Below are 13,782 nucleotides of genomic sequence, written 5' to 3'. Positions count from 1 at the left end.
ATTGGATAACTCACATTTCTCAATTTAAAAACCTATGAAGCTACAGTAATCAAGACTGTGTTGTACCAGTAACAAGACAGACAAATAGATCAATGAAATAGAATTGACGTACAGAAGTAAGTTCATACATCTGTGGCCATTGATTTTCCACAGGATTGCCAAGACAATAAAAGGGAGTGACAGTTTTTGCAACAAATGGTCTGGGACAGTTGGACTGATATGTGTCACAGCATATACAAAAATTAACTCGAAGTGAATCAAATACTAAATGTAAGACTTAAAGCCATAAAACACTTAGAAGAGAACGTAAGTGTCAATATTCCTGACCTTGGATTAGGCAGTGGTTTTCTAGATATATAACAAAAGTACTAGCAATCAAAAAAAGAATCAGTAAAGGGTACTTCATCAAAATAAAACATTTCGTGATTCAAGGTACAATACCATGAAACTGAAAAGATAACTTACTGAATGGAAGAAAATATATGCAAATTATACGTTTAGTAAGAGTAGAGTGTTCAAAATATATAAAGAACTCTTAGAACACACCAATAAAAAGATAACCCAACCCACGTATAAACTCAGAATTCTATATCCAATGAAAATATTATTGTGAAATGAAGGGAAAGTGAAAACATTTTCAGATAAGTGAGAATGGAGGGAATTTGTGGTCAAGCCTGCATTCGAGAAATGGTAAAGAAAGTTTTTTGAGTTGTAAGAAAATAACACCAGATTGAGACTTAGATAGACAGGAAAGAATGAAGAAAATTGGAAATGGTAAATATGGAAAGAACAACATCAAACTTTTTTCTTTATATTAATTTCACCAAAGAGTTAGAAAATGTGCCCATTTAATACAAAAATTATTTTCTTGGGTTTACATATATGTAGAGGTAAAACATATAACAATACTGAAAGGATGGTAGATAGGATGGAATTGTACTGCTTTTCTTACACTTTCTGTGAAGTGGTATAGCGTTAACTCAGAGTAGATTGTCTTATGCTAAGCACACATTGTAATCTTCAGACCAACTGCTGACTAAAAGTACAAGAAGATACAGCTAAGAAGCCATTAAAGAAATTTAAATGGATCACTAAAGAAAAATTTCATGAACTCGAGAAAACAGAAAAGAGAAACAGAAACATAAAACCGATGGGAACTGATGGGATATATAGAAAAACAGCAAAACAGTAGATTTATATCCAAATACATCAATAATTAAATTTGGCATACATTAACATTCTAACGTAAAGGCAAAAATTTTCAGACTGGACAAAAGAATAAGACTCAGCTATACATTAATTTACAATACATGCACTATAAATGTAAATACAAAGATAAGAAAATATAACATGGGAATAGTAAGTGTAGGAAGCTGATACATACAAATATCAGATAAAGTAGACTTCAAGACATGTCATAACACCACATATAAAGAGGGACATTTCTTAAAATAAAAAGGTCAGTGGGAAAACTTAGCAGCACTTAATGTTTATGTACCTAATGTCAAAACTTTGAAAACATGAAGCTAAAATTGAGAGAACTAAACAAAGAAATAGGTAAAATATAATTAAGGATAGAAACACCCCTTTCTTGGTAATTGACAGAATAGTCAAACCAAAGATTAATAACACAGAAGATTTGAACATTGGTAACCACTTTGAATTGAAATTTATGAAACACTACCTCCAATAATACCAGAATATACCTTCAAGTACACACTGAATGCTTATCAACATAGATCAAATGCTGGGTCAAAACAACTCAATAAATTTCAAAAGTTTGAAACATTACACAGCATATTCTCTGAACACAATGAATTATGTTAGAAATCAATAACAAATACATCTGATAAAAATTGACATATTTAGAAATCAAGCTATATACTTTAAAATGGTCCCTGGTTCAAAAACATATTACAAGTGAAATTACAAAATGTGTTAAACTAAATGTAAACAAAAGACAACATATCAAAATTGTGGGATGCAGTTAAAGCAGTGCTTGCAACTAAACCAATACATTTAAATACATAGAAAAGAAGAAAGACTTAAAATTAATGATTTAAGTTCTCACCTTCAGAAGCTGGAAGAGAAAATTAAACACAAAGTAAATCAAAGAAAAGAAATAATAAAGATAAGAGAAATAATCAGTGAAATAGAAAACCACATAGAAAATTAAAATCAAACATCTGTTAATGGATTAATAGAATAGACTAATGGAATTGATAAATTCTTTTAATGGAATTGATAAATACTTACCAAGACTGATAAGAAAAAAGAAAGAAAATACGAAGTACCAGTATGAAGAATGAAAGAGCATGTATCATTACTGTTAGATGGCTAATAAGGGAAAATTATTAACTTTATGTGAGTAAATTTAAAATGTACATGAAATGGACAAAAATCCAGTGTATCAAAAATGGACACAAGAACTAGAAAATATGGATAGACCTTTATGAAGGAATTTGAATTTATTTTGTATACACAAATACACATTTAAAGAAACTTTTCACCAAGATTATTTCAGTAGTAAATTTTGTCAAACTTTTAAGAATATAATAAAATCACTCACACAAACTTTTTCAAAAAGTAGAGAAGTGTGGAATGCTACCTAATTACTTTGATGGGGCTATTGTTACCTTGATACCCAATCTGAAAAGACATTATAAGAAAAGAAAATTATAGGTCAATATTCCTCATGCTCATAATTGTAAGAACTCTTAACAAAATATTAGCAGGTCAAATATGGCATTGTATAAAAAGGATGATACTGTATATTTCTTCCAAGTTTATCATATCTCAGGAATATAAGGTTTATTTAACATGTAAAATTCAAATTTCAGTGTAATTCACCATATAAGCAAAACATGATAAAATGCATGCGATCATCTCAATGCAATTCATTAACTTACGTGACAAAATTCAATACCCACTGATGATCAGAAAATTTCTTAATAAAATAGGGATAAAAGGGAATTCTCTCCGTCAGATACAGAGCATCTACAAAACACCCACAATTAATACCATGGTGGTAAAATATTGAATCTGTTTCCCCAAAGGTTTGGAACAAGACAAATACCTTGTTCACGACTTCTGTTTGACATTATGTTAGGGATCCTAGTCAGTGCAATAAGATAAGAAAAAGGAATAAAAGACATATGGATTAGAATGGGAAAAGTATAACTGTCCTATTCACAAATGATATAGATTGTATATGAAGAACTTCCTAAGGAATCAACAGAACAACTAACTACTAAGACTAATAATTGAACCTGGCTAGATCATAGGATACAATATCAAAACTTAAAATCAATTTTACATTTATATACTAGAGTTTGTAAATATACATTTATTTACAAACTTAAATCAAGTAATATTTAACAGCAATAAAATGACATTAAATACTTGGGAAAAAATCATATAAGACCACTATACTGAAAACTACAAAATATTATTGTAAGAAATTAATGAAGACTTACATAAATGGAGAGATATACCATGTTTATGAATTGGAAGAATCAATATTATTAGGATGGCAATTTCCTCCAAATTGATGTGTAGATTCATTTTGAAATCTCAGTAAAAATTCTAACAGGCTTTTGTGTATGTGTGGAAACTGACAATTCTAAAACTTATTTGGAAATGTGAAGTATCTAAAATAGCCTTCAGAAAAATGATAAAGAAGAAAGTGTTGTTGGTCTCACACTTACTGAATTCAAGACTTTCTTCAAAGCTGTAGTAAATAAGATAGCGGAGTATTGACAGAAGTATAGATGAACAGATCAATGCAACAGAAAGAGAATCCATACATAAATATCCAATTGATTTTTGCAAAGTTGCCAGGAAAATTCATTGAGGAATGTCAAGTCTTTTGGTGCTGCAACAATTGGATAAATTTATAGTTAAAAATGAACTTTGCTCCATACTGCACACCACACTCCAAAAAAAGTCCTTGAAGATTGACCATAGATTGAAATGTAAAACTCAAAACCATGCAGTTTCTAGAACAAAAAAATATAGAATATTTTCAGGACCTTGAGGTAAAGATTTTTTCAGAAGGACACAGAAAAGAATTAAACATAAAATACAAATTGATAAATTAAGCTTCATCATAATTAAAATTACTTCAATCAAAAAATGCCATTAAGAAAATGAGAAAGCAAGCCATAGAATGAGTGAAAATATTTTCAGTGCATATACTGACAAAGGGCTTGTATACGTTTATACAGAACTCTTACAAATTGATAAGAAAAAGACTAATAACCCAGTAAAAATGTGCCAAAGACTTGAACAGACACTAATATAAGAAGTTAAAGAAATGACCAATAAGCATATGAAAAATGTGTTCAACATCATTGTTCATGAAATGTAGATTCAAGCCACATGAGATATCATTTTATACCCACTTTAATAGCTAACATTAAAAAATAAAAAAACTGAACATACAATATGTTGGTAAGGATGTGGAACAACAGGAACTCTCATACCTTGCTAGGGATGTAAACTGGTGAAGCCACTTTGGGAAATAGTTTTGTAGTATTAAATAAAGTTAAGCATGCCCTATGACCCAATAATTTTGTTTACAGTGAAATGAAAATGTATGGTCACACATTTGAACATTAATATTCATATGAGCAATAATGGTTGAAAACTTATAATGAGCCAAATGTCCTTGAACAAGTAAATAGATTGTGATATATTCATACAATGGAATAGTACTCTCTGATTAAAAAGAGTAAATACTGATACATATGATAATATGGTTGACTCTCAAAAATATGAAGTGATCAAGCCAGATATAAAAGGGTAAATGCTGCCAGACACAGTGGCTCACGCCTGAAATCTCAGCACTTTGGGAGGCTAAAGCAGGCAGATCACGAGTCAAGAGATAGAGACCATCCTGGCCAATATGGTGAAACCCCATCTCTACTAAAAGTACAAAAAATTAGCTGGGTATGGTGATGTGTGCCTGTAGTACCAGCTACTCAGGAGGCTGAGGCAGAAGAATCGTTTGAACCCAAGAGGCAGAGGTTGCAGTGAGCCGAGATAGCGCAACTGCACTCTCTAGCCTGGCGACAGAGCGAGACTACGTCTCAAAAAAAAAAAAAAAAAGGAAAATGCTATGTGATTTTACTTACATGAAAACCTAGAGCAAGTAAAACTATAGTGAACGAAAGCCTATCAGTGGTTGCTTAGGTTTGGGGAGGGTATATTAATTGCATAGGGCAAAAGAAAACTTTTTGGGATGATGGAAATATCTTGATTGTGGTGGTCATTGCATAGGGGTATGCATTTGAGAAACTCATCATCTATGAACTTCAAATAGGTGTATTTTCTTTTATGCACATTATACCTTAATAAAGTTGTTTTGTTGTTTCATTTTGTTTTTGAGATGGAGTCTTGTGCAATGGCATAATCTCAGCTCACTGCAACCTCTGCCTCCTGGATTCAAATGATTCTCCTGCCTCATCCTCCCAAGTAGCTGGGATTACAGGCGCCTTCCACCACGCCCGGCTAATTTCTTTGTATTTTTTAATAGAGACAGGGTTTCACCATGTTGGCCAGGCTGGTCTCGAACTCCTGATCTCATGATCTGCCCAGCTTGGCCTCTCAAAATGCTGAGATTACAGGCGTGAGCCACCACGCCTGACCATAAAGGTTTTTTTTGTTTTTTGTTTTTTTTTAGTCTACCAACACCAAATGCTGGCAAGGATGTATAGCAGCTGAAATTCTCATACATTTCCACTGATACTTTTATATGATACAACTTTAGAAAACTGATGGTTTATTATAAAGTTAAACATCTATGAACCAGCATTTCAACTCCTAGATATTTACCAAAGGGAAATGAAAACATATTCACAGAAAGGCTTGTTCAAGAATGTTCGTAGTGGCTTTATTCATAATAGCCCACAATTGGAAACAACCCAAATGTTCATCAGTAGGAGAATCAATAATCAAATTGTCATATAGTTACATAGTGGAGTAATACTCTGCAATTATGAAGAATGAATTACTAATGTATGAAACAGCATAGTGGAATTTAAAAATATTAAGTGGAAGAATGCATGATGTATGTTTCCATTTATGTGATGTTTAAGAACAGATAAAACTAAATTATGGCAATAGAAATCTAGCATTGGTTGCCTAAGAACATAGGGTTTGACTAGAATAGGCACAAGGTGACTTTCTCAGAGTGGTAAATATGTTTTATGTGTTAATTGTGGTGGTGGTTACACAAGTATATATTTATCAAAGCTCATTGAATTGTATACTTAGATCTGTACATTTCCTTGTGTTACTATATAGTATTCTAGAGACCAAATAATTAGAATATTTTTGGCATTTTTTATAAATTATTTGATGGTCTCAGAATCATATAAGCGCCAGTAGAGACAGAAAAAGAATCCTATTTGCGTAATATAATTGGCTTATAGAAAAAACGACAATGTGCTATACGAAAGCACAGTCTATTTCACTCAAAAGGCAGTACAATGAAAGAATTAAGAGCAAAGACTTTATAACGAAACTAGGTTCAAATCCTGGTTTTACCACTTGTGATCTTAAGCAATTTAACTCCTTTTGTGCTACTCCTTTCTGGTATGTAAAACTTGAAACTTAAGGTCGTAAAAACTAAACAGCTTACTACATGCCACCTGCTTAGAATGCCTGGTACATCATCCATGGTACAGTAAGCATCCATTTATTATTTGCTGTTCTTAGTTATTTACTTTTCATTTCTTCTTGTTATTTATTTTTATTTTCCCATCTGTTTTTGTTGTTATTAGTTATAAAGTTCTGGCAGGTATATAAAACAGTGCATTTAGTTCTTCACACTCTGATGCCTTCACTCTTCTACCTAAAGCTCTCAAAAAGCAATTTCCCCTTCTTACCTTGCTAGTTCCTGCTTATCTTGCAAGACTGGTCAAGCTACAACTCCTCCAGGAAGCTTTCCCTGGCTGCTAAATCCTATACACCTTTTCTTTGCTCCCCCAGCATTCTCTATTCACTTTCATGGATATGCAGATCATTTGTCTTATGGTTTTTCTACAGTGTTTTTCTTGCTACACAGTAGGCTTTGTGACGTTAGATATAATTTGTTATTTTTCTTTATGCTTAAATCCTTGTCTCGTACAGGGTAGTATGCAATTCATCCTTGACTGAACGCATGAATACCATAAAACTTTCCTGTTACATGTTTCTGTTTGATAGTTATTAATTAAAATAATGTCCATTCATCTATTTTTACCAACTTTGACTTTCAGATTTTCCTTCTTGGGATTATCCTGCTTCCAATTCGTGCCTTATTGGTTGTGTTAATTGTATTACTTGCATGGCCATTTGCTGCAATTTCAACAGTATGCTGTCCTGAAAAGCAGACCCACCCAGTAACTGGTTGGAGGAGGTAAGAAATAATTATGTCCAAAATATTAGGACATAATATTAAATTAAGATATATCAATATTAAAAGTTTGTAATAATTTAGTCAGTGATCAATAGCTTTATCTAACTGCTACCTACTCGATAATAATTTATTTTTATGTCTCATATAAAATATGTAGAAATTACTGCCCAAATGCCAACTACATTATGATAATCTAAAAGATGTAATTTCCTAATGTTAAAATATTTTGTTTTCTGCCATATGTGAATTATTTCCATAATTCGGAAAGATACCCAACTATTATACTTGAAACTATTGAAGCTACAAAATACCCCTTTTTTTCTTCCTCAGTTTTCACATTTGTTTTTCTCCCTCTACAGCTTTTTGCAGTGGCATAATTGGATCAATTATATTATTTTTATTAATTACTTTAATAGTAATTTCTATTGTAATAGAATAACAATTTAATTATTAACCAATATAGTCTAGTTGTTTTAAACATTAGCATGAGGCAGAATGGAACTACTTTTCAGGCATTATCTAATTAAGATGGTAATAGAAGAGAAACTCATCATGAATTAATAAACTACTGGTAAAAGTTTATTCTTATTGGACAGAACCAAATTGTTGTGATCTGTATGCCTTGAAAGTGCAGCCTCTTAATTGGACTCCATGGATTCCATGTGAATTTCAAATCTGTAGATAGGTTTTAGTGCAGTGTCAAACTCTCTGAAATTGTTGGCAATTTCTTTTATATGCAAGAATATTTTTGTATCCAAATCTCAAATGTGAATACATCCTCCGAAAATTTTGAGAAATACTATTCTAGAAACTTTTAAAGAAATGTGTAGTTTGCTGTTCAGTTCATGTTCTGGTGAACAAATGTCAATATCAAACACAAGGCTGGTTTGAAGTGGAAATGAATCCAATGCTGTAATGCCCCAGAGAAATCTCAGTTCTTGCAAACCATGCTCCTTTGTTTTATAACTCAAGGTTGTATAGTATAAAACAACACTTGAAGGGATGTTTTTTTATGACTCACCAATTCTTTTCAGATTACCTCTTTGGTTTTTATTGTCAGTGGCTTATGAAAACCTAGGATGATAAAAGGAATAGGCTTAAGAATCCAGATAATAGATATAATAAATGTTAGAAAAGGAAGTTTTACTTTTGTTCATTAAACCAGTATCTCTTTCTCCTCTCAAACAGGTTATGTTGAAGATATTACGTGTGACCAGACTTATAGCCATTTTTTAAACATGTTAAATAGGAGTGTTTAATGACTCCGAATGTGGGATAAATATAGTTATCAGAAGCTACATCACTATAGATAAAAAAATAAGAGGTGTGGAAATTTGATAAAGGGATACACTTTGCATCATTACATGAGTAGAAATCTCTTCTCTAAACTAAAGGTGAAGAAAGGGAGTATATTTCCTGTGCCCTTTGGAAAAGTATTTTGGTTTTCTTTATATAACTTCCTCTTGTGAAATAAAAGTCACAGAAACTTCCTCAGAGCTAGTTGCTAATAGCTCCTCACTATATTATTAGAAAAATGTGGAGATAATTAGATGAGAATCCTATTTTTAAAAGCTAAGGTGGGCGGATCACTTGAGGTCAGGAGTTTGAGACCAGCCTGGCCAACATGGTGAAACCCCGTCTCTACTAAAAATACAAAAATTAGACCTGGCGGCAGGTGCCTGTAATCCCAGTTACTCAAGAGGCTAAGGCAAGAGAATTGCTTGTACTGGGGAGGCAGAGGTTGCAGTAAGCCAAGATTGCGCCACTGCACTCCAGCCTGGGCAATAGAGCAAGACAACGTCTCAAAAAAAAAAAGAAAAAAAAAAAAAAAAGCTCTCATTAAATATCGCCAGGATGATGTACATATTTTACTTTTTACTTTTGATAAAAAGCTATATGCATATTCACATACTGAGATATGCCTTCTGTGTTTGCACTTCTGGGAATACATTTTTGTTTCCCTGCTCAACTGGATCTTATTTGTCTTGTGTCTCCAGCACAATTCCTGGCACAGTTTGATGAATTAACTTACCTTTAATGGCACAATCTTTTTAAAAAGTAGTTTCTGGGTTGCTCAAGTGCATCTCATTCCAGGGAAGTGAGATGGTGAACTAACTTCTGATTATTCTTGATGAGATCTAAAAACTGTAACAATACAGATAAGAAGACTCACTTTTTAAAAAAATTCCTAAAATAATTATGAAGACAGTTTCAGTGTGAGAGTTCCAAAAGTGTTTTAGGAGATAGTAGCGTCTTCATTACAACAAATGTGGATTTCCAAGATAACTACTTTGAAGGACAATACTTATTTGGACATCTCGGTAGGGGATGTTTGTTGAAAATTCATTTTTCTGAAAATTCATTTTTAACACTTTATGGTCTCAGAATGATGGAGCCGTTTATTAGCCATGTGTCGTTGGGCAAATTACGTCTCTGTGCCTCGGTTTCTCATCTGTAAAATGGGAGAAATAATTTTTAAATACCTACTTCAAAAGATTAGGCTGAGGATTAAATATATGTATAAAGCATTTAGAATAGTGCCTGGCACCTGGCAGGAGTGTCATGTAAACGTTAGCTATTATTCTCCTCAGCTCATATTTTTAATATGAAACATTCTGATGTATTTTGGTTTGCTTATTGTGTTTTAGAGTAAAATCCTGCTGCTAGCTTTAATTAACAAAGCTAATTGTGTCTTTTTAATATTTTCACAGGAAAATTACTCAAACGGCTTTGAAGTTTCTGGGTCGTGCTATGTTCTTTTCAATGGGATTTATAGTTGCTGTAAAAGGAAAGGTCGCAAGTCCTTTGGAAGCACCAGTCTTTGTTGCTGCCCCTCATTCAACATTCTTTGATGGAATTGCCTGTATTGTTGCTGGGTTACCTTCTATGGTATCTCGAAATGAGAATGCACAAGTCCCTCTGATTGGCAGTAAGTACTTGTAAGGTAACATAGATAAAATATTTTCATGCTCATGCTTTAAAATAAAATATATAGTTTATTGATAAACTTTTTTAAAAGTTTAAAATAATAAAACATTGCAAACCTATTTACTTTATTGTAAGAAGGTACTACACGGAAATAGTATATTTATGAAAAAGATTAGAGACTTCCCTTTTATAGCCTCATACCTCTTTAAAACTTTTATTACTATACCATTATGTGTTTTTGTTCTTACATATAGCCAGAAAGACTGGTTTTCAGATATAACCCATGCTTGATTTGAGAGAATTTAACCCATGTTTGATTTGAGAGAATCTGTGAAAACACAGGTTACATGTTGTTTCGTGAATTTATCTTCAGGATATTAGGCTGCTAAATGCAGTAAATCATTTCTCCTCACTGTTTTCTTCATATTGCCCTCCAAATCTCCATGAGGGACCTATGTGTAGCTCTCTGAAAATTATGATTCGGAACAATAAGTACTTCCTGCCATAAAAAAATAATGACACAAGTGAAATGTTTTCCCCACCAGATGCTTTGGTCTCTCCCTCAGGAATTGTCTCCAAGTAACTACTCCCTGTTGTCCCAAGGTTATTGCAAACATCACATGAGAGAGTGAGTGTGAAAGCTGCCTCATGTTGCCTTGGTACTCTGGAAAAGTAATAGTAGTTCTTGCAGCTTTGTCATTCAGCTAAGATACTTTGTTTGTTTGTTTGTTTTTTTAACGTAACTACCATGCTTTGTGGAATATGGCTTTTTCATGAAAAATTGTGTAGCAATAGATTTTTGGTAAATTGAGGTTGATTTTTCATGTACCAGGAAGCTATTTAAATAAAACTGTTGTGCTGAAAATTGCAGTATTATGAGTAATGGTTTCCCCTACTTATGTGTACTGTGAATTCAAATAATCAGTTTTCAACTTATTCCTAAAATAAAACAATAATCTTGTAGCATACTCTTAACGTTAATGTCAACTGAGGAAGAAGACTTTTAGGGGGAAAATTACATTTGCTTCTTTTCATATTTTGCTGCTTACTCCTGTTAAATTAATGAAATATTTTTAGTTGTAAATATCCACTTCTTTTAAAATTAGAAGCTAAGTTCTAATAAATTCATTTTTTAATTGTTCTCTTCACTTTACTCTCAGTTTAATTTTCCATACAATGTATTATATATCCAGAATTATTGCTGTGGTTGCTTTAGCCAAAAAATGGCATGCTTGTGACTTTTTATTTGTTTTAAAGGACTGTTACGGGCTGTGCAACCAGTATTGGTGTCCCGTGTAGATCCAGATTCCCGAAAAAACACAATAAATGAAATAATAAAGCGAGCAACATCAGGAGGAGAATGGCCCCAGGTAAAACATGGTAGATGTTAATTTAAATATATTGAGAGTTTTGTTCATTGTATGTATGTAGACTTAATCATTTGGATCCACAGATAGCAATATCTGTGGACACCTACATTAGGTATCTTTAGTATAATAGGTACAGAGTAAATATAGTAGCAAGTATTAAGAAGGCTTCTTTCCCATGAGATGCTCGGTGGTATTACATTTTTCATTCTGTTTTATTCTCTAAACTCTTTGAACCAGTTTTCTCTTTGTGTTATAAAAAGTGATTCTCTAACTCTGCATTTACTTGCCACTTTAAAGATGAGATAGGAGATAGATACCTTAGTATCCATGACCATTAAACTAAAGTATCTCCTATTTTATTTAAAAATCTTAATTATACAGGCTCAATTATACTCAATATTGTGGTGGGTAAGTGATTAAGATCTTTAATTTCAACTGAAATTTATTTAGATAGTGCTTTTCAGTTCAAGGGGCATATCAAAATCACCTGTAGAATGTTTTTTTCATACTTTACCATCTCACCATTCACTTCCTTGGAATCCCTTTTGAAAGCAAGGGAGGAGTAACATTTACTGCAAAATAAGCCAAGAGTGATCCTTTTTTTTTTTTTTTTTGAGACGGAGTTTCGCTCTTGTTACCCAGGCTGGAGTGCAATGGCGCGATCTCGGCTCACCACAACCTCCGCCTCCTGGGTTCAGGCAATTCTCCTGCCTCAGCCTCCTGAGTAGCTGGGATTACAGGCATGCACCACCATGCCCAGCTAATTTTTTTGTATTTTTAGTAGAGATGGGGTTTCACCTTGTTGACCAAGATGGTCTCGATCTCTTGACCTTGTGATCCACCCGCCTCGGCCTCCCAAAGTGCTGGGATTACAGGCTTGAGCCACCGCGCCCGGCCCCGCCAAGAGTGATTCTAATAGGAACCCCTTTATCTTTTCCCAGTTGCAAACAAACAACTCATCTCTAGCAGACTAATAGTCCTACAGTGATCTAGCCATACATGATGACATGAAGATGTTAAAGTCCAAAAGGAAGTATGTGACCAAACAGGTGGTTTTAGAAACCAAGGCATGTAAGGAATGATTAAAAAGAAGATAGGTGGCATTTGGAGTAGAGTTTGATTTTTCTCTATGGATCCAAAGAATATACCTAGGACTAGTAAGTGGGAGATAACAAATAAGTTTCAGCTCATTTTGCTCATCTTAAAGAACTTTCTGTCCAGAAGTAAAATGGTCTGATGTGGCATCCTTTTCTAGAGTTTTCAGGCTTTGGCTGAACAACCACTTGGTGGGGATATTGTAGAAAGAATTTAAGCCGTAGAGGTACTAGGTGACTTTGAATGGCCCTTCTAGCTCTGAGATTTTATGATTCACTGTATACCCATTAATTTTTAGTAGTTTCATTGTTAAATTTTCACTGAATAAAGTATATTTGATATTGTATCCCATTGTCATAGGAAACCTACTTTTAAATTGGAGAATGGGATTATATCTATTTATAATTTTTATTTTAACCTGTTATTGTGGCAATGTAGCCCAATAAATGTTTTCCTTACCTAATTACCATAAAATCCTTTGCTGACTGCTGTGATTGCAGGAATTTATTTTATTTTATGCACTTGGCAATTTTTTCATGGCTAAATTTTAAGGGCATCAGAAAACTAAGTTGCTACTTTACTTAATTAATGGAGGAAACTAACATACTGCATATCTTTTACCTTGAAAACATGAAGAAGGATGTTAAAAGCTAAAAACACTGCCTGAAAAAGAAAAAAAGATATTAAGTTGTATTCCATATGTCAGCTAATTCAAGTAAACATAAAACACATTGTACACATTTCTTTTTTTTTTTCTTTGTCCTCAAGATATATCTGAACTACATGTTGTGGAAGTAAATATTATTTAATGGGAAAACTGAAACAAAGTAGGAAATTATTTGGTTAAGGATATATAGCAGAAGAAAGAATTTAATGTAGCCTAATGCACAATTTGACCATGAATTACACACTACATCTTCTTTTAAGTTTATTCAGATCATTAGTATTATCATTATGAGATATTTGTTAAATATATTCTTTATTCAA

General features: G+C 32.9%; 1 protein-coding gene across 1 annotated transcript in view; it reads left to right on the top strand.

Annotated features, from left to right (window-relative positions):
* The window catches only part of LPCAT2 (lysophosphatidylcholine acyltransferase 2), a 92,207-nt gene that overhangs the window by 9,936 nt on the left and 68,489 nt on the right, over positions 1-13,782 (top strand). The window contains exons 2-4 of the mRNA XM_039475306.2: positions 7,263-7,402; positions 10,114-10,331; positions 11,588-11,700. Coding sequence (XP_039331240.1) covers positions 7,263-7,402; positions 10,114-10,331; positions 11,588-11,700 — 471 coding nt within the window. The remainder of the gene's footprint in view (positions 1-7,262; positions 7,403-10,113; positions 10,332-11,587; positions 11,701-13,782) is intronic.

Source organism: Saimiri boliviensis, chromosome 1 (genome assembly GCF_048565385.1).
Source record: "Saimiri boliviensis isolate mSaiBol1 chromosome 1, mSaiBol1.pri, whole genome shotgun sequence".
Taxonomy (NCBI): Eukaryota; Metazoa; Chordata; class Mammalia; order Primates; family Cebidae; genus Saimiri; species Saimiri boliviensis.
Note: the sequence above shows the minus strand (reverse complement) of the source record. Positions and strands in the feature narration are given on the sequence as shown.